The sequence below is a fragment of the Carex rostrata genome, chromosome 28, assembly GCF_964058835.1.
Source record: "Carex rostrata chromosome 28, lpCarRost1.2, whole genome shotgun sequence".
Lineage (NCBI taxonomy): Eukaryota > Viridiplantae > Streptophyta > Magnoliopsida > Poales > Cyperaceae > Carex > Carex rostrata.
Genome location: NC_135945.1, coordinates 5,982,884 through 6,004,646, shown reverse-complemented (window position 1 = coordinate 6,004,646; position 21,763 = coordinate 5,982,884). Strand labels below are relative to the sequence as shown.

At 35.6% G+C, this 21,763-nt stretch overlaps 2 protein-coding genes across 2 annotated transcripts; both read right to left on the bottom strand.

The window, feature by feature from the left end:
* Positions 1-13,109: 13,109 nt before the first annotated feature.
* Positions 13,110-17,768, bottom strand: LOC144545690 (uncharacterized). Its single transcript, XM_078294238.1, has 3 exons — positions 16,923-17,768; positions 16,017-16,802; positions 13,110-15,260 (listed from the first exon to the last, which is right to left on the bottom strand). Exons 1-3 carry the CDS (start codon positions 17,766-17,768, stop codon positions 13,110-13,112), a joined length of 3,783 nt encoding a protein of 1,260 aa, XP_078150364.1.
* A 2,319-nt stretch (positions 17,769-20,087) lies between these two features.
* On the bottom strand, positions 20,088-21,763 carry LOC144545614 (uncharacterized). Its single transcript, XM_078294180.1, has 2 exons — positions 21,331-21,763; positions 20,088-20,719 (listed from the first exon to the last, which is right to left on the bottom strand). The coding sequence occupies exons 1-2, from the start codon at positions 21,400-21,402 to the stop codon at positions 20,258-20,260; spliced, it is 534 nt and encodes a 177-aa protein (XP_078150306.1). The 5' UTR covers positions 21,403-21,763; the 3' UTR covers positions 20,088-20,257.

The following is a 21,763-nucleotide window of genomic DNA, read 5'->3' as shown; positions in this document are numbered from 1 at the left end:
TAATGTGTCTTATAGTTATTCTTAGAGGTGCTATCGGGTCAGGTCGGGTCTGGGTACTATTATATTTGGACCCGTACCTTAAAAGTGTTCGGGTCCAAATTTCGATCCATACACTTATATGTTTTAATTCGGGTTGGGTCCGGATCCGGGTACCTATCTACCCGTTGATATTTCGGGTACAATCTTTCGGTTCCGGGTAAATATATACCCATAACTTGTTTGTAGATTATCGAGTCCGGTTCGGATACGGGGCGGTTCCGGATCCGGAGCGGGTATATGTCACAAAAAAATCAGGAGGATGGAGAGAAAATAATTTTTGAAAAAAAATATTGAAGAAGAGATATAATTTTTAAAAAGTAAAATATTAGAGATGGCGATTTCATTTTCTATGGTTCAAAAAAATCTATGAATGAAATACTAATAATTTGTAGAAATGACATATTAATGAGAGCAATAAATTTTCATTATTATGCAAAGGATAACTATCACACCCCAAATCCCCGGGGTCTGACAGCCTGCCGCATGTATCTATCAAGTGTCACATATACACGCAAGGTAGTGGATCTTTTATATGCATTACCAATATCCTCATTCGCTGCATCCGTGTAATAAACCTGAAAATAATCGGGAGGGTGGGGGTGAGAATAAATTCTCAGTGCGAAATTTGCCACAGTTTAGATTATTGGACTTGCAATCAAACTCTATATTCAAAAATGAAACCCAAACAATAACAATGCAAACAGATATATATATATAAACATAAATAACAGAATGCTAGTGCTCGACAACAATTTATCAACCTGAAACACAGTTCACGGAATTTCCAAGATGAATTTCAAACACAACATATATTTGGCTTAACTCGATCAATTAGGGCTTGTAGCAATTGCAGATGTTCTTTCGAGCTGAACCCTTTATCAAACCCACATCTGTAGGGTTACTGACACCTACAGATGGCCAACCGCTGAACCCTTTATCTGACACCCATCTGTAATCGCTTGGCTTAACAGTTTATTAAGGTCTGGTTCGAATCATATAAAGAAAATCCTCTTTGGAATCATTCCAATAGTCGTAATATTCAATTGACCTTCCAAATGCATTAACACGTAGGAGAATGCCACCGATCCATAGACGTTACACATGTCACCCACGATTTCCAATCACATCTCATAACATAATCACCCTCCCTCGTCCCAACCGGTACTGGGAACATCGAGGGCCGTTCACCTAAGGCCATTAGGATCCTGGGAATCCAAGTCAGCATACAGCCCGACTTGGCAAATTCATTGGATCCAAGTGCTTAACTTCGTAAATCCATTCACATACATATCAAATCAAATCAAATCAAATCAAATCGTGGTGACTTTCAATCAAATCAGATCATAATAGATCGACACAACCTACAACCATACCAGCATGCAAATCACTCAAGTCACATCAATTCGAGTTTAATTTGATTGGGCTATGCAAATGCTTTACACAATTCAATGATGCAATCAATGATATTCAACATGACAAACGAAAACACACTTTAATTCCTGAAAATAAAGTATCAAACAAGTCCAAGAATCTCGCACCTGATTATGAGGAGCGTACCGCTTAATTAAGGATCAAACGTCTCGAAGTGTCCCGCAAGGTCTTGTTCGACCGAGTCTACGCCTATATTACATGTATACTTAATTTAAATCATTGTTCGACGATTTATCTGCTTCCTTGAGTGATATTATTTTCTTTATACTTTCCTCAACGAAATTCATATATTTTTGGTGTCAATTCTTTTTATTCCTCTTTATTACTTAACATTTATACAATCTCACATAAATTCATACATATGGTCATAACAAGCTATTTCAAAACCTATCTACCAACATTTCAATTTAAGACCTCTTTACAATTATTTCAATTCACATATGGCCGACCAGGTATATAAATTTCACCAATTTACACTTTGTCCCATTTGACGTATCAATTATTTTATTCCAATTCAATTTAATTAAAGGCCCATAATTTAGCAAAGGTTTAAGCCTCTAATTAACAATTCACAATTTACTCCAAGTCCATTTATAACATTTCTAATGCGTAGGCCGGCCACCATTTCAAACAAATCATTTCTTACATTTTAGTCCCTTTAATTCATACAAATCACAATGGCTATACATTTTACATTTCAGACCCTTAATAAAAATTATTTTGCAATGTGGTACCTGTCAAGTAAGTGTTTGGTAAATTCCGAATCAATACCAGTGATAACACTGGGCAACAACATCACATGGCACAAGCAACAACAGAACCAGCAAAACAGAACAAACCAGGCCAAGCAACAACAAAACCAGCAAAACAGAAAAACAAGGCAACAGGTCAGAGAGCACGGCAACACAGCCACGTGCATTGGCTTGCCGGGAAAATCAACAACCCGAGCAAGCAATCTCAACATATCCAAGATCCAATACAACAGCAATTGAGCATTCAAAACAGTCACTTAAAAATTACCCAATTTAGGTGTCTCTCTTAACAAGTCAGTTTCAAGGTGTCACGATTTGCCTTTGGCAACGGTCCAATTAGCAAGCAAAGAGGAAGGAAATGCTTCCTAGCACCGAAATAGCACCAGGGCAGCACCAAGCCGACACCAGCACCACAACGAGCAAGCACCAGGACAGCTCCAAGCCAACACCAGCACCACAACGAGCAAGCACCGGGGCAGCACCACGCCAACACCAAGACAGCACCAAACCAACACCAGCACAGCACCGAGAGAGCACCGGGACAGCACCAAGCCGAGCCCTAATTTCTAGGGTTTCATGGGAGGGAAGGAGAGGCGGGAAAGAGTGAGAGGGGGCGGGGTTCTAGTGGGTCTGGTGGGTCGAACCGAGAAGGAAAGAGAGAGAGATGGGGCGGCGGGCTGGCCGTGGCAGCGGCGGAAGGGGAGGGGGCGGAGCCCCCTGTTTTTTTGGCATAGAAGAGAGGGGATGGGGGGGGGGGTCTCACGGACAAGGAGGGAGAGGAGAGAAAGAGATAAAGGAGAGGGGTTAAATGGGCTGCTTCAAGATCCGTGCTGCAGCAAAATCAAATGGTCTAAACAATTCATAATATAAACATTGTTTCTTTTAATTGGTTTTAATTCCGTTTCTTTCATAAATTCAAATCGAAAGTTCATAATTTTTTTTGTAACTATATTTGTACATATAATTTGTGTATTTATCTCTCAATTTAAGATTCGAATAATTCGTTCTCAATTTAAGATTCGAATAATTCGTTCTCAATTTATATAATTTTTATATATTCCATTAACTCTCTAAAATTCCTAAATGAACTAGTTTTATAAATTCTAAAATCCAATTGTACGAATAATTTCGTATAATTATGCTCTTATTTGGAATTCAATTTATTTATTTATTTACACGAATCTAATTAAATAAATTTCTTCTTTCCTAAAACTTAAAAAGAATTGTAACGGATTTTCTAAGTTTCTAATTTACCGAATAATTATAATTTTATTCCTAATACTATATTTTATTTTATTTCTAAATCTCTAAATTTTGTTATACATAATTTCATACATTATTTATACTACGAAATTTTAGTTTCGTTTTAGTCGGTCAGAAAATTTCTGAACGATCGTTAATTTAATTAAACTTTTTATTTAAGCCAAATGATCGATTTAGAAATTTAATCATGTTTTAAAATTTCGGAATGTAACAATAACAAGGCAAATATTGAAGGATATATCCATAGTAATAAATTTTACTTAAAAAATCAATGCGGCTGTTATAGAAGAAATAAATTTGGCATCCATCTATGTGTATAAACATAGCGAATATGTCACTGCATTCTATTTTCTCATATTAAAGAAAGTACTGGACTCACCACGGCTTATGCAAAAATTAATATGCAAAGTTATATTTTTATATATTAATAGTTATTAATATATGTTTTATCGGGTATTTATACGGGTATCGGGTCGGGTTCAGTTATGGGTCGGATAATTAAATGAAACCCATATCTTACCCATTACAGTATCGGTTCCGGTTCAGATCAGGGTCGGATATTAAATTATTAATTTTGTAACCATACCCATAATTTAACCGGTTATATTTTTTAAACCATACCCTATCCAAATTAATCGGATTCGGGTCGGTTCCGAGTCGGATCCGGTTCGGTTCCGGATCGGATCCGGATAATCGAGTAAAAGTAGCACCTCTAGTTATTCTTGACGGAAATTAGAATAACTTGATTCTAAACTAAATTAATAAACGATAAAATAAAGTGTAAAGTTTAGAGACACTTGACATGAGATATGACAGTTTGATCGTAATACTTGTCTCCTTTTCCTGCTCAACTAGATCTGACGCTCTCCATTTATAACTAAATATTCTGTTAATTGAGGTCAAACCGATATTTTCATTAGTAGCGGCTAGTGGTTTAATGGGCGGGCGGGCACGGGTACGGGTATGTCTCGGGTACGGGTATGACGGGTACTAGGGTATACGGGTACGTGTATGTCGGGTATTTTTTTCAAAAACCATACCCTACCCGTCCTATACCCGTACCCGTTGTACCCTTGACGGGTAGAGCGGTCCGGGTACAGGTATTTTTTTTTTTGCTGTTTTTTTTTCTGGTTTTTTTGTTTTCGTTTTTTTTTTTCGTTTTTTTTCGGTTTTTGTTATGTTTTTTTTTTACTTTAAAATAATAAAATATAAATATAAATATAAATAAAAAAACAGAAATTAAAAAACAGAAATTAAAACAGAATTTTAAAAACAGAAATTAAAAAACAGAATTTTAAAAACAGAAATTAAATTGAATTTGGGGGGAAAATTTGAATTTGGGATTTGAATTATTGGGTCGGGTATAAGGGTACGGGTACGGGTAAGGGTAGACGGGTACCCGGGTGGGGTAAAGTCGGGTACGGGTAAGGTCGGGTACAGATATGGTCGGGTAGAGTATGGTCGGATATTTGTCCAAAAAAACTGGTCCGGTCCGTTTTTTGCCCGTACCCGAGTACCCGACCCATACCCGGGCTCGGGCATGGGTACCCCGGGCGACGGGCACGGGCGGGCAGGGTAGGGTATACCCTTAACGGGTATTATTACAACTCTAGTAGCGGCACGATGCTCTTAATTAATTAATTAATTTTCTGCTTGGTTGGAGGCCTGTTGGGCTTCGCTAGTTTAATCAATCTCAGTTTTCTACTGATTATTTTACAGGACCAAGAGACACTTTATGTTATTACTGGACCAAGAGACACTTTGAGACACTTTATGTTATTACTGGACCAAGAGACACTTTACGTGTATCACGCACACTCTAGGAGAAGATTAATCCACATAAGGTTAAAATAATCGTTATGCTAATTTTGAATTATTAATATCGCCAAATTATATTTAAAAATAATGTTATTATATTATAACCTTAGGCATATTGTCACAATCAACTACTATTAGTTTCTCTCCTGCATAGGTGTGTTCATTGGGTCCGGTTTAGTCGGTTTTGAACCGAACTGAATTAGTTTCAACCAAATGGTTTGGTTTTTTCGGTTTAATGGTTTGGGTCGATTTGTTTTTTAAAACCGAATTATAATTTTGGTTCGAATCGGTTTGAAAATTTTCAAAACCGAAATAACCGAACTGACCAAACTTTTATATATTATGAATTTGATCCGGACCGTCCCGATAATCACAATAAGAATCACAGCAAATTTATTTCGTTGGTTTGGTACCAATGCACCATACAAAGTTTCCAGTTGTGGACCTTCATGCTTGATTCGAAAGAAAACACAGTCAGTTCCTTACTCTATTTCCTTTATTGCTCTTCAATAATGTCTTGATTGAAAAAAAAAAACTTATCATCATAAATAATCACATCCTCACGTCCTTAGTGATTGGTACCAAAATACTGTTGACTCTATAATTATTCATACTGACACAAAAAGAATTCATAATGGAACAATTGGGAATTTGGGTTTCTTATTTTTAACACAATTAAAACAAAGAATTAATCCGACCCGACCCGGCACCTGGTGTAAAAATCTTGACAGGACTGTACCTAATTATTCAAATTGAGCAACTTAAAATGGGTAAGAGTTGAGAATTTTCAGCCCTAATTATTTGATGTATTCTTTCATGAACAATACCAAACACAGTTCACGATTTTAATGGCACAACATTGTTGGGAAACCATGAATACGGTTGAAATTAAAAGAAGGATTTCCTAACAAATAAAGACAGAAGTATGATATAACTGAGTAAACAAGCTCAGCAAAATAATTTGCCACTGTCAGATATAACAAAAAGCATTCCGCAATCATATAACCTTGACAGTTATAATTAACATACTGTATTAATTCCTGTAAAAGAACTAATTACATCTCTTGAATATATGAATTAAAGCATAAAATAAGGATATCAAAGTGGATTACTGGGTTATAGAAAAAAATAAAGGGTTGCTTGATTGGCGAGAAAACTATCTAAACCTGTAATGATAATTGAGACTGTAGAAGCATATAGCACAAGTCATCAGAATTTTCACAAAATCTGTAGATAACTAATTGAAAGAGGATTTGTGCCTAATGAAAGACAATGTATATTGAGAAAACAACAATTAGAGCTCCACAATCAAGCACAATTTCATATATCATTATAACATGGAGCTGACAAAAAACTAAAAACAAAAAAAATAATAAAAAAAACCTAACATTATAGAATCTAAAATGCAGTATCTAAACCTACAAAAGAGTCAATTTGATATATTCTAGAACTACTTATTAGCCCCAGTTTTACCAGAAGAAGCATATCTGCATATGCTTGGCCAAGCCTGGGAATATCACGTTCATATGGTATAACAAACTTCTCCAGAAAATCCTTCTCACTAGGCTGCATAAACGAAGCAAAAAGCTTTATTTGCCACTGGAAACTCTTTCGACTTGAGAAGCTTCCGGACAATGTTCCTGGAGATGAGCCGCTTTTCCAAGCTCAGACAGAGCAATGCTGGATTGTGAACCACATCAATCTTACCACAACCCGCTTCCTTCATCAGGAACTCCATTTTGCGGCCCAACAACTCCTCCGTTCTCTGCAACAACATAGGCATTTTACTAATCAGAGTGCTTTTATTAACATTAGCAACAGTAATTAATGCAAACACAAACATTCGTGATGAACAGCTGACCCCTAACAATTCCTCAGCTCTCTTTGCTTTTATCTTTAAAGCTTCAGGCTTTAATGAGATCAATTGAGAACCTGATTTAATTAACTGAACAATTTGATGAACAGATAAACCACATTTTTTTTGAAGGAACAATAGGTTGGGCTCAATAACCCTTTCCAAATTACTATTAAGCAGTCTCGGCCCTTTTTTGAGGAGCACATACATATTTTCTAACGAGCCAAGAGCCCGCATCCAGAAGTCAATCTTTGGCAAAATATTGAATCGAAACAGTCCAGGACTGCGGGAAATGATACCAGAGATGTCTTCAATGGATAAGCCGATTTCTTGTAGCTTGGCCACATTAGGTCTCAAGTTCTTCTCCACATCGGAGACAAGGAGGCGAGGCTCTCGGGACACGGCTGTCCTTATGTCGGATTTTCTTATACCTATCTGTCTCAGGAAGCGGAGAACTACATCGGGCTTATCAGGGATTTGAGGTGTTGGATCCGCTTGGATGCTTGAATTGCTTTGTGAGAAGGAAGCCCACACGATTGGATGAGGTAGTCTACTGCAACGAAGTGGAGATTTGGAGGTGGCGATTGAGTAGTAGCAGCGGTGGAGAGAAGGCGATAAAAGGAGGAGGTGAGATTAATAAGGGGAAGAGATGGACGGAGGCGAGGGAGTCTCCTCAGAAAGGGAAAGAGGTTCATAGTCTCGCTCCTGTGTTTGTTAGGGGTGAAAGGGTTTTGACCAATTTTGACCTGAGTTACTGCTCGAAGTTAATAGTCATAGAGACAACCCCAATAGTAGTTGTCAAACAACTTGATATCATTTTTTTTGTATATGTTCTTCAAATAGTTATACTTATTGAACAAATATGAGTTATGGTACCTGCCACTTTAACCGTTTGCATGCATGTCAAAGTTGTCGAAATATAGCTCAGTGCCCTGAAAAATTGTAACTGTTATTGCTTGACAATAGTTAATCCATCACTAATACAAAAAATAATATATATACCTTATTATACTTCTTGAGAAACTGTACTGACTCACTGGCAAGCCAATAAACCCCCAAAGAATGCTCGAATCGAGTATGTACTGCTCCTGAATACACCAGATATGTCAGACCTATAGAGAGAAGACGAAAGAAAATTAATCTTGCAACTTTAGAATATATGGAAATTAAAGTGATCAAATTTTTTTGGAAAATATATGCTCACTGAGATGCTTCAGATCCCATAACCTTCGTAAAAAAGGAAAGTGATTAATTGTTAATACTAAATGATACTTTTTTTCAATGGAAGTAAAAATACTAGACAAATAAACGCACATCTGGAATTGTTCGGTATCTCTGAACTTCAAGCTGAGCTGCGAAGAAATCAAATAAACTAAATTATTTACCAAACAAATGTGCAAAGGTCATTGTAACATGGGAATACCATATATATAAAATTGATGAGTCTAGGTTATTATATGTTAATTTCGACAATAATAGATGAGTTATTAGTAACAAAATCAGTATTATTACATGGGAAGATAATGATCATTGTTGCTAAAAGGGAAATTAATTGTTTTCAAATACTAAAAAAATCCAACAACACTGAGATTATATATTGGTGTAGAGACATCATGGTTCTCTTGGGCAAAAATACAAACAGTTGGCGTGCAAAACAAAGGCATAAATAAACAGACCCCAATTTACTTTCCTGGACCCCACAAGTAACCCAGTCAACATCTAAAGTGAGTATTTCCACAAAATAGAAGAAAAAATTAAATAAAAATAAAAATAAAAATAAAAAAGAAACAACTGCAGTGAGTCGAAGCCATTTGACATAATGGCAAGATCAACCCTTGTTGTCGATTAATGCATTTAAGTACCTATTTCTATACAGCTAAACCATCCAAGTATCCAACAATAGAACATTAAAATGGCCAGTTATTTGCTTGCAACACATCATAACAGTAAATCGACCAAGCTTTCAACTTGTTATATATAAAAATATGTACCACCCAACCCAAAACCTGAGAAATAATTTTAAAACCATATTTGTATGTGTGCCAACCATTCTTGTCGCTGCTTTGCATCGATCCCTGTAGGAGAACAGGGTGTTAAGACAGGATCCTGTAAGGAAGAGAATTGTCCTCAAGATCGACAATATCGATCGATCAGTTCCATGGAAGCAAACAACTGGTTGTAGTACTTGATTGCCTCATCAACCACGCTCCCCTAAAGCAAGAAAACAACTGGAAGTAGAAGTACGTTAATACCCTTTTGTTACAAATACACAACATATATGAGACAGGATATATATATATATATATATATATATATATATATATATATATATATATGATGGTGCTCCCAAAGAAAAATATATATACTAAACACTGAATGCAAGTTTTTTCCTTCCTTTATAGTGTAACTTATTAAGTGTCCCATTAAGAAAGAGAAATAGCATCACACCATTAATAATTAATAGTATTATATTATTATTGTTCTTACTGGGCTTTGATATCAAATTGTCGATGCTTATGGTTTCACATTAGATGAAAGTATTTTTATATTCATATTGATGATATTCAAATTAAAAATATATATATTACAGAATTTTTTTTGTACTTGTTAAATTATTCATACTTTATTTTTATTTGTATCCATTGTGATAACGCAATAACAAAACGAATAATATAATAATATGAGTGAGTCTATGGTACTATGCATATCACGGGTTGTTATCGTGTTACGGCTCTATATTCGAGTTTTCAAATCCTAATGGTCGATCCGAACCGTTCATCTTGTTCTCCATATTAATATGTATTTGGAAACCAAATTTTACTATTTTTTTAGATATTTAGAAAATCACTTGATCTGAAAATTCTGGACCATCCAAAAACAGTGATTTTCAATCAATCTAAAAAAATAGTAAAAAAATTTCAAAAAATGTAAAATTTGGTCTCCAAACACATATTAATATGGAGAACAAGATGAATGGTTCGGATCGACCGTTAGAATTTGAAAACTCAAATATAAATCCGTAGAACGGTAACAAATCATAATATGCATAGTACCATAGACTCACTCTAATAATATAATGGGGAGGGATCCAATTACACTCTTTTTTTGTGACAACGGACTACACTCTATATTTTCGAAGTCCAAACAGCCGATCCAAACCATTCGACATGATGAATATGTTAAAATGTGCTTGCAAATCAAATTTTACATTTTTTTTTAATTATTATTACAATTTATTAAGATAGGTAAAAAATTCAATGGTCTGAATATAGCGATTTTGTTAAATACTTAATAAACAGTAACAAAACTCCAAAAAATATAAAATTTGATGCGCAAGCACATTTTAATATATCCATTATGTTGAATAATTTGGATCGACTATTTTAACTTTGAAAATCAATCGAAAGTGTAATTTGGTATCACCAAAAAATGTGTAATTGAAACATTGGATCCCTCTAATATAATATTTTTTATATATATGAAATACATTATCTAATGATTACGTACAGATCGGATGAAAGTATATATTTATAATCTTATAAGATTTGTCTTACTCATACAATCTTTATCATTAAAAAATAAATTATTCATACTTTACTCTTACACATTAAAATTAATAACTAAAAACGAAACAAATAATGAGATAATAATAATATATATACAAATATATAATATCACAAAAAAATTATAATTTTTGATCTCATGAGTTTGAAATATATATGAATTAACTAAAATAACATAAATTATTGTATAAATCATTTTTTCATAAATTATCAATTAGAAAAAATGTTATATAAATCAATTTATTATAGATTACTAAATAAAAATATTATATAAAATGTTGCATGAATCAATCTAATATAAAAAAATACATAGTTATATATGCAAATAAAATAATTAGCATTGATAATTTTATATTTATTAATTAAAAGTTTTTATCTATATTCTTACTCAACAAATATGTATTATATGTTTCTTATTCTTTTTATATATATATGCGAGATACTGTTAACATTTATTTAGGAAAGAGTAAAAAAGGAGATTTTTGAAATTAAAGCTAGCCGTTGTCTTTTTTGAAATACATGACAGTGGCTGTCATGGTTGCTATAAATGGAAATTAGTTACAGTTACAATTTCAACATGTTGTGTGGTAAACTGGTAATCCTTATAAAAAACCAGAAAGACCGAATGGTATGGGCCAAGACATGGTTACAGTGGTTTTCTGGCAAGATTCAACAAAAACAGTACTTATCCTCTTCCTCTTCTTCTTCTTCTTCTTCTTCTTTTTTTATTTTTATTTTTATTTTTTTATTTTTTTTTTGTAAAGAAGTGACATACTATCACCCATTCTGGAGTTCTTACCAGAAACAGGAAAACCAAACATTTCATCATCTTAGGCGAAAAAATTTCCAAGAGTCCCCCATCAGATCGATACCAGAAACCCCTTCAGTCAAAATCCTTTCTATCTGACTGTAAGTTTGTGGAATTCTTTTGTCAAATAGTTTGCCAACTAATATTACTAGTTGGGTCAGGTCTTACCAAACTTATCAGTGTCTGACATGACCCAACCTAGCAGTAGCCATAAATTTTGCAAGATATTACCTATGAACCCATATGGATTGATTAAAGTAGGTAGAGCAAATATATTTCCGTTGTAATTACTTGATCTATGTAATCTTTCTTGAATAATACCAAATAGTTTTATGATCATAATCCCACAACATGATTATGAAACCATGAAGACAATTCACAATTGCAATTTAAAGAGGATTTGTGCCTAATGAAGACAAGTATGATAAATCCAGAAAACAAAGAATTAGAGCACAGCAATCAACCCCAACTTCACATATCAATATATCATGGAGCTGACAAAAAACTAAAAACGAAAAGACCAAAAAAAAAAAAAAAATCCTAACATTATAGAATCTAAAATGCACTATCTAAACCTACAAAAGAGTCAATTTGATATACTCGAGAACTACTTAGTAGCCCCAGTTTTCTCAGAATAAGCATCTGCATATGCTTGGCCAAGCCCGGGAATATCACGCTCATATGGTATAACAAACTTCTCCAAAAAACCCTTCTCACTTGGCTGAAAAAAAGAAGCACAAGCTTTATTTGCCACTGGAAATCCTTTCGACATCAACATCTTTCGAACAATGCTCCTGGGAATAAGCCGCTTCTCCATGTGGTATGCAAAAAGAGCTGGGTTGCACACCACATCAATCTTACCACAACCCGCTTCATTCATCAGGAACTCCATTTTGTGGCCCAACAACTCCTCCGATAAATGCAACACTGTAGGAAATTTACCGATCACACATGTGACATCCCTCCTGTGAAAGCCCCATACTTTTCCAGTAACTTATCCTTGAATTTAGAGAGCTTTTATTCACACAGGCAATAAAAGTAGGAGGTGAGATGGAGTAGTAGCAGCGGTGGAGAGAAGGCAATAAAAGGACGGAGGTGAGGGAGTCTCCTCAGAAATAGAATCGCTGTACTCATTGGTCACAGTTTATTAAGCGAAAGAGGGAAAGGGTTTAGAGTTTAGAGCAAAATGAGATTATGAGACTGAGGTAGTAGCAGCGTCACATTGGTAATGCTTGGCATATGAAAAACCCTATAATATGATAAATTTGAGTCAAGCTAACAACTTTGAGAAGAACTAGAATATTTATTTATTTTTGGAGGAGGTTACAGAGTGTTGTTTGATACAATAGCAACTTAATTATTTTGAGTATTATGTTGCCCTTGTTATAGCCGCCACATACAGCTCATATATCTTCCTAATTACAACTACTTATATATTTCCTTATTTTGTAATATTTTCTCCTTAATACAATATCTCTAAACAAGCAAATAAATCTAATAAACCTAAACTTCTGCTGGCGCATAAGAGAGCTGCTGGATTGATTGTGGCGCCTCTGACATGTGTATTCCAACACTCCCCCTCAAGTTGGTATACATATATCTGTCATACCCAACTTGTCAATTGAATCATAAAACATTTTGCTAGCCACCCCTTTCGTCAAAATGTCTGCTAGTTGTTCTTCTGATCTTACAAACGGGAGTCTCAAAATTTTTTCTTCTAGTTGGTGTTTGATGTAATGCCTATCCACTTCAACATGTTTTGTTCGGTCGTGCTGAACAGGATTCTGGGAGATCTCTATTGCGGCCTTGTTGTCGCAGAACAATGTCATCTCCTCTTTAGGACCATATCCAAGTTCTTCCAACAACTTCTTGATCCACATTAACTCTTGCAATCCATGCCGAATTCCTCTAAATTCTGCTTCAGCACTAGAAAGAGCTACTGTATTTTGTTTTTTACTTCTCCAGGTTACTAAATTCCCCCCAACAAAGGTAAAGTAACCTGATGTTGACTTTCTATCATTAACATCTCCTGCCCAATCTGCATCTGTATAACCCTCAATTCTAAGGTGCCCATTTTTCCTGAATTGTATCCCTCTTCCCGGTGCACCTTTCAAATACTTTAGAATACGATACACTGCTTCCAAATGTGTCTCATTTGGAGCATGCATAAATTGGCTTACTACACCTACTGCATATGCAATATCAGGTCTCGTGTGTGATAGGTAAATGAGCTTTCCTACTAGTCTTTGGTACCTTTCTCTACATACAGGTGCTTGATCAGGATCATGTCTAAGTTTCAAATTTTGAACAACTGGGGTGTCTACAGGTTTACAGTCAAGTAACCCTACCTCAGCTAGTAAGTCCAAGACATACTTTCTCTGTGATAAAAAAATGTCTTGTTTTGAACGACTTACCTCTATTCCTAGGAAGTATTTTAATCCTCCTAGATTCTTCATCTCAAATTCTTTTGCAAGTTGTGCCTCTAGTACTTGGATTTCTTCTAGATCATCACCTGTAATGATCATATCATCAACATAAATGATTAGTACCGTCAGTTTTTCTTTATTCTTTTTAATGAATAAAGTGTGGTCAGAGTCACTCTGACAATAACCATATTTCTTCATGGCACTACAAAATCTCCCAAACCATGCACGAGGGGATTGTTTCAAACCATACAATGCCTTTCTTAATTTGCATACTAGAGGCCGTGCACTAGAGTGTTTGTAGCCGGGAGGTAAATCCATGTAAATTTCTTCTTCAAGGTCTCCATGCAAGAATGCATTTTTCACATCAAATTGATGTAGCGGCCAATCTAAATTAGCTGCAAGAGACAACAGAACTCGAATTGTGTTAAGTTTAGCTACAGGTGAGAATGTTTCTTGATAATCAATGCCATAGGTTTGGGTGTAACCCTTGGCAACAAGTCTTGCCTTGTATCTTTCAACCTCACCATTTGCACCATATTTAATAGTGAAGACCCATTTACACCCAACTGGCCTTTTTCCCTCTGGTAAGTCAACTAGTTTCCAAGTACCATTTTTTTCAAGTGCTTCCATCTCAACTTTCATTGCTTCAACCCATTTAGGATCTTTCAAAGCATCATTTACCTTTTCGGGTGCAATTTCTGAAGAGATTCTAATGGCAAAACTTTTTATTGGTTCTGGTAAATTTTTGGTAGACACATAGTTTGCAACCGGATACCTTTTTTTCTCATCTATTCCACACTCTGAAATAAATCTTTTTGGTGGTACTCCTCTATTCTTTCTATCTGGTAACCTTATTAAATTTAAAGGACTTACCTCATGGCGAATCTCAGAAGTTGTTCGAGTTGATGACTCTGTTATGTTATGTTCTTCTCTTACATCCCCCAGATCAATACAGAATTTAATTCCAGAACCAGAATTTTCAGTAGCAGTTTCAACCACCACTTGACCTGAGTCAGCTTCTATTTTATCTTTCGAATTCGAATCTGAGTGTGGATTACTCACTTCGGCCTGCTTATCTTCATACAAATCTGAATGCAGTTTGCTGATTTCGGCCTGCTCATCTTGACAATTTTCAATTTGTACACCTTTAGATTTTCTATCCTCCTGAAAGTCAGTTTCAGTTGCTGCTGGATTTAAAGGAAAAGATGTGTGCCCAAAAATAGGAACAAATGTGTCACTAGAAGTCTCAGATTTTTCATTCCACCATGATTCCCTATTCACTGCAGTCTCCCCCTGAATAGGAATCTGATTTGGTTGAAAAAAACTTTCAGTTTCAATAAACGTGACATCCATTGTGACATACCATTTATCAGATTTAGGATTCCAGCATTTATATCCTTTTTTATTTGTTCCAAACCCTAGAAAAATACACTTTTCTGCACATGGTTCAAGTTTTGTTCTTTGAGTTTTTTGAACATGAACATAAGCTACACATCCAAACACTTTTGGTGGTAAGTTTAGAACAGAAGGAATTTGAAAATGAGAAGAGAAAGTTTGTAAGGGTGTTTTAAAATTATTTGTTTTTGACGGCATTCTATTGATCAAGTAAACAGCAGTAGACACTGCATTATCCCAAAAAATTTGAGGAATGTTGTTTTCAAACATTAATGCTCTTGCAGTCTCAAGGATATGCCTATTTTTTCTTTCAGCGACTCCATTTTGTTGTGGTGTCCCTACACACGATGTTTCATGAATAATACCTTTATTAAAGAAATAATTTTTTAATACTCCATTAACAAATTCTCCTCCATTGTCACTTCTCAAACATTTAATTTCTTTTCCAAATTGCGTGTGAACCATATTACAAAAGTGTTCAAAACTTTGTGCAACTTCATTTTTTGTTTTTAACAAGTATAGCCAAGTCATGCGTGTACAATCATCAATAAAAAGCACAAACCATCGAAAATTCATTTTTGAAGAAATGGGAGAAGGTCCCCAAACATCTGAATGAATTAAAGCAAACGGAACAATACTTTTACTTAAGCTAATAGGATACGATACACGATGGCTCTTAGCCTTAAAACAAGTCTCACAGTTAAAATCAACTTCATTTAAATTTAAAAACAGAGAAGGCATAAGTTTTCTTAGATAACCAAATGACGGATGTCCGAGTCGCTTATGCCACATCATGAGCTTATTTTTGTTTGTAGTAGAAGGGCCACTTGCCAAATTAGCACACCCAACTGTCATATCTTCAAGATGATACAACCTCCCTTGCTTAGAACCACGCCCGATAATCTCTTTCGTGAGAATATCCTGAAACAAGCAAAATTTAGGGTACATTAGTACAACACAATTTAGATCTTCAGCCAACTGACCTACAGAGAGCAACTTTGTTGATAAAGAAGGCACTAGCAATGTATTTGATAGTGTCATGGATGGAGATATTGGAACTTCCCCAGCTCCTTTGACGGGATATGAGACACCATTGGCATTTAGAATTTGTGTTCTTCTTGGCGGTACCATATTCACAAGATCCTTTTCTGAAAACGTCATGTGATCTGTTGCACCTGAGTCAATCACCCAATTGTAGTATGCATTAGTTGTATTATTTAGAAAAGGAGAATTTGACTTACCTTCACTGTTGTTACCATTTTCTAATGCACCTGAACCATTTGCATAAGCTCTACCCATCACATCAGCCGTATTAGTTGGTCCAGAGCCATCTTCATTAACTTGGGTTGGTCCAGCTGCCTGAGCCATTCCAGCCCGTGGTTTAGATGTTTGACCCCATTCTGCCTTCTTTTTCTTTTGATGCTCTTCCCACCAATCAGGGTACCCAATAATCTTCCAACACCCATCTTTTGTGTGTCCATTGTACCCACAATTAGAACATTTGATCCCGCCTTGTTTTGGTTTTTTATTGTTGTAACTTTTATTGTTATAATTTTTTCCATTAGGCCTTACCAATGTCAGGTTTGCTTCTACCTCTTCCTTCTTTGCTAGCATTACAACACTAGTTGGCACCTCCTTCTTTAGCATTACGGCTTGTCTGTTTTCCTCTTGACGTATCCGACCATATGCTTCCTCAACACCAGGTAGAGGTCGTATGTTGAGGACCATTGCTCGAGCACTATCCAACAGATCATCTAGACCATCCAAAAAATCATACAATCGATCTTTCTGGATAATCCTGCTGTATTCTTGGATGTCTTCGGCACATTTCATACTGTTTGGGCATCGATAGTCGATTTCTTGCCAGAGTCCTTGGAGATTGTTGTAGTACTCTTCAATTGACCCACCAGATTGTCGAAGTCGATTGGCTCTCCTCTTCAATTCAAATATTTTTGATTCGTCACTGCCTTCGAAATAAGTACGTTTGAGAGCATCCCAAACAGCCTTGGCAGTTGGATATAGCATGAAATTTCCAACCAGTGATGGATCCAATGAATTTAGGATCCAAGTTTTCACAATGGAGTCTTCAGTTTTCCACCTTTTGAGAGGGATAGGATCATCTGATGGTGGTTCTAGGTAGGTGCCATCAATATACCCCAATTTGTCTTTGCCGGTCAAGGTTAATTGAACCATCTGGGACCATACTCTGAAATTTTTTTCATTCAGTTTAATGGTAATGAGAGAGACAGGAATATCAATTGGAGGTTGAACTGGTGGTGTGGGAGGGTTTTGATGGCCAAGTTGTTGATTTTGAAGGACGAGTTGTTGATTTTGGGCTAGGATCATTTGTAGTGTTTTGGCAAGGTCTTCGAAGATGTTGCTGTTTTTGTTTTGGATGTCATCGGAAGAGTTATCCATACTCCTTCAAAATTAAGATATAAATCTGGAGAACAACAAAGAGTAAAATATCTTTAGTTTTTTTTTCTGTTTTTTTCTGTTTTTTCTTCTTTTTATTTTCTTCTGTTTTTTTTTCTTTTCTTCTGTTTTTTTTTTCTTCTGTTTTTGTTTTCTTCTGTTTTTTTTTTTCTTTTCTGTTTTTTCAATTTGCAGTTTTTTTTCTGCAGTTTTTTCTTTTATTATTTATATAGTCACACAAAAAAAATGAACCAAGAACAACAAAAAAATAAAATAAAATGAGGACAACAAAAACAAAAAAACAAAAGACCAATCAGAATGAAGGAAAAACAATGTTACCCTTTTTTCTTATTAGATAAATCGCCTTCCCTCTCTTTTACTATCTACTTTGTATATTGGGAAACAAAGTTTGCTTTGGAGACAACAAAAATGGAAATAAAATAAAATAAACAAATTACCAAGATAACCTAAGATTAATATAAAACAACAAATCCTCTTAACCTACCACAAAAAAAATATATCCTAACTTCAAAGAGCAAATTGAAGTGTGTGTTTTACTTTAATTATGCAAGTATCAAGATGTACCAACAGAAGGTTATTCTTAGAGAGACAAAAAATAAAGATCCTTTGGTAGAGAATTCAAACGTATATTTCTTTTTTTTGTTTTTTTTCTGTTTTTTTTCCTTTTTTTTATTTTCTTCTGTTTTTTTTTTCTTCTTTTTCTGTTTTTTTTTTTTCTTTTCTGTTTTTCTTTTCTGTTTTTTTTTTCTTTTTTTTCTTTTATTCCTTTTTTTCCCTTTTTTTTTTTAACCTATTACAATAGTGCTCAGCTGATGTTACACAGCAAGTAAGAGAGGAAAAAAAAATAGTAATAGTAAGAGAAGAACATAACATAACAGAGTCATCAACTCGAACAACTTCTGAGATTCTGTTTTTCGCAAGAGACCCTTTCTTTCTTTTTTCTAGTTTTCTTTTTCTTTTTCTTTTTCTTTTCCTTCTTTCTTCCTCCCCTTTTTTTTTTTTTTTTTTTTTATAGATCGGGGTTTAAAGAATCACAAGGATTATAAGGTTTTTGCTGTCTATCAGAATAAAACAAATAAAACAAAAGTTAAAAACACCAATCGCAGAGATGATACCAGTTAGAAGAGAAAGGTACAAACTTCAATCTTCGAACTTCGATTTTGTTGCTTCAATCTTCAATCTTCAAACTTCAAGATCGTATCAGCTCTGATACCATGATAAATTTGAGTCAAGCTAACAACTTTGAGAAGAACTAGAATATTTATTTATTTTTGGAGGAGGTTACAGAGTGTTGTTTGATACAATAGCAACTTAATTATTTTGAGTATTATGTTGCCCTTGTTATAGCCGCCACATACAGCTCATATATCTTCCTAATTACAACTACTTATATATTTCCTTATTTTGTAATATTTTCTCCTTAATACAATATCTCTAAACAAGCAAATAAATCTAATAAACCTAAACTTCTGCTGGCGCATAAGAGAGCTGCTGGATTGATTGTGGCGCCTCTGACATGTGTATTCCAACATAATATATTCAAAATTGACAGCTAAATAACAAATATGAGAAGGCGCCCATAAGGAAATCAAGGTGCGTCGGACAGAAACCTGCTAATTTTTGCACAAAAGTAGTGGTTAATGCTAATGTTTACCTATATTATATATATTATAGGTGGATTATGTGGAATATTTTATAATTAAACTAAGTAGATTTTGTTGTTCTCATCATAGTGTCCAGTATGTACTTTTAGATTGCAAAATTTTGTGGGATCAGTATACTGTAGGTTTATGGAATTCTTTTGTCAAATACTTTGCCAACTATTTTACTACACGGGTAAGGTCTTACCAAACTTTGATTAATGTCTGACTCTGACATGACCAAACCTAGGCAGTAGTGAATAACCCTTGGCAAGATGGGTCTGGATCCTCTCAAGTAACATAAACTTTTGAGTTTGGATCTTAACCATTGGATCAGAATCCGAGCAATTCCGTCCGAGGTGGAATGTACGGATCCTTTAATATTCGTGCCAAAACAAATTGGACGGTCCAGATTCAAACTCAAGATTTGAGTTGCTTTAGGGGATCCGAATTCTGCCAAGATGGTACCTAAGAACCCGTATCGATTCATTAAAGTAGGTGAGTAAAGACATTTCAGATCTAATTACTTGATCAATGTAATCTTTCATGAATAATATCAAATAGTTTTAAGATCCAAATCCCACAACATGATTAAGAAACCATGATGACAATTCACAATTGCAACTGAGAGGATTTGTGCCTAATGAAGACAAGGTATACAGAGAAAACAAGAATTAGAGCTCAGCAATCAAGCACAATTTGACAAATCGTTGTAACATGGAGCTGACAAAAAACTAAAAAAGAAAAAAGAAAAAAAAAGACACCTAACCAGGGAAAATCTAAAATGCAGTATCTACACCTACAAAATAGTCAATTTGAGATACTCCAGAACTACTTAACAACCTTGATGTTCCCGGCGCAAGCATTTGCATATGCTTGACTGAGCCCAGGAATAGCATGCTCATATGGCAGAACAAACTTCTCCACAAACTTCTCATCACTTAGCTTTGTAAAAGTAGCAAATGATAGATTTTCCACAGGAAACTCTTTTGAATTGAGAAGCTTCCGGACAAGGTTCCTGGGGATGAGCCGCTTCTCCAAGCTCAGACCGAGCAAAACTGGATTTCGGACCAAATCAATCTTACCACAACCTGCTTCCTTCATGAGGAACTCTATTTTGCGTCCCAACAACTCCATTGACAGCTTAAACAACGTAGGAGCTTTACTCATCATATAGATGACCTCCTCCTGTGAAAGACCCATACTTTTCAGAAACTCCATTTTGCGGCCCAACAACTCTTCCGATAATTGCAACACGTTAGGAGCTTTACTAATCACATAGGTGACCTCCTCCTGTGAAAACCCCATACTTTTCAGGAGCTCTATTTTGCGGCCCAACAATTCCTTCGACAGCTTGAACACCATAGGAGCTTTACTCATGATATAGGTGACTTCCTCCTGTGAAAGTCCCATACTTTTCAGAAACTCAATTTTGCGGCCCAACAATTTCTCTGATATTCTCAACACGTTAGGAGCTTTACCAATCACGTAGGTGAGCTCCTCCTGTGAAAGCCCCATACTTTTCAAGTAATGTACCCTTGAATTTAGAGTGCTTTTATTCAGGGAGCCAACAGTAATTAATGCATATACAAACTTTTGTGATGAACAGCTGACCCCCAATTCCAAAGCTCTCTTAACATATACCTTCACAGCTTCAGGATTTGATTTGACCAATCTTGGAGAATGATTAATCAATTGAACAATTTGACGAACAGATAAACCACATTGGTTTTGAAGGAGCGATAGGTTGGGCACACTAACCTTTTCCAAGTTACAAGCAAGTGTGCTCGGTCCCGTTTTGAGGACCACAAACATATTTTCTAACGACCCAAGAAACCTCATCCAAAAGTCAATCTTTGGCACAATATTGAAACAAAACAGATTAGGGCTGCGGGAAATGATACCAGAGATGTCTTCAATGGATAAGCCAATTTCTTGTAGCTTGACCACATTAGGTCTCCAGTTCTTCTCCACATGGGAGACAAGGATACGGGGCTCTCGGGCCACGGCGGTCCTTATTTCCGGTTCGTTTATACCGATCTGTCTCAGGAAGCGGAGCACCGCATCGGGCTTATCAGGGGTTTTGAGGTGCTGGATCCGCTTGGATGCTCGAATTGCTTCATCAGAAGGAAGCCCGTACGATTGGACGAGGTAGTCTACTGCAACGAAGTGGGGATTTGGAGGTGGCGATTGAGTAGTACCAGCGGTGGAGAGAAGGCGATAAAAGGAGGAGGTGAGATTAGTAAGGGGAAGAGATAGACGGAGGTGAGGGAGCCTCCTCAGAAGGAGAATCGGTGTACTCATTGGTCACAGCTTAGTAAGGAAAGAGGGAAGGAT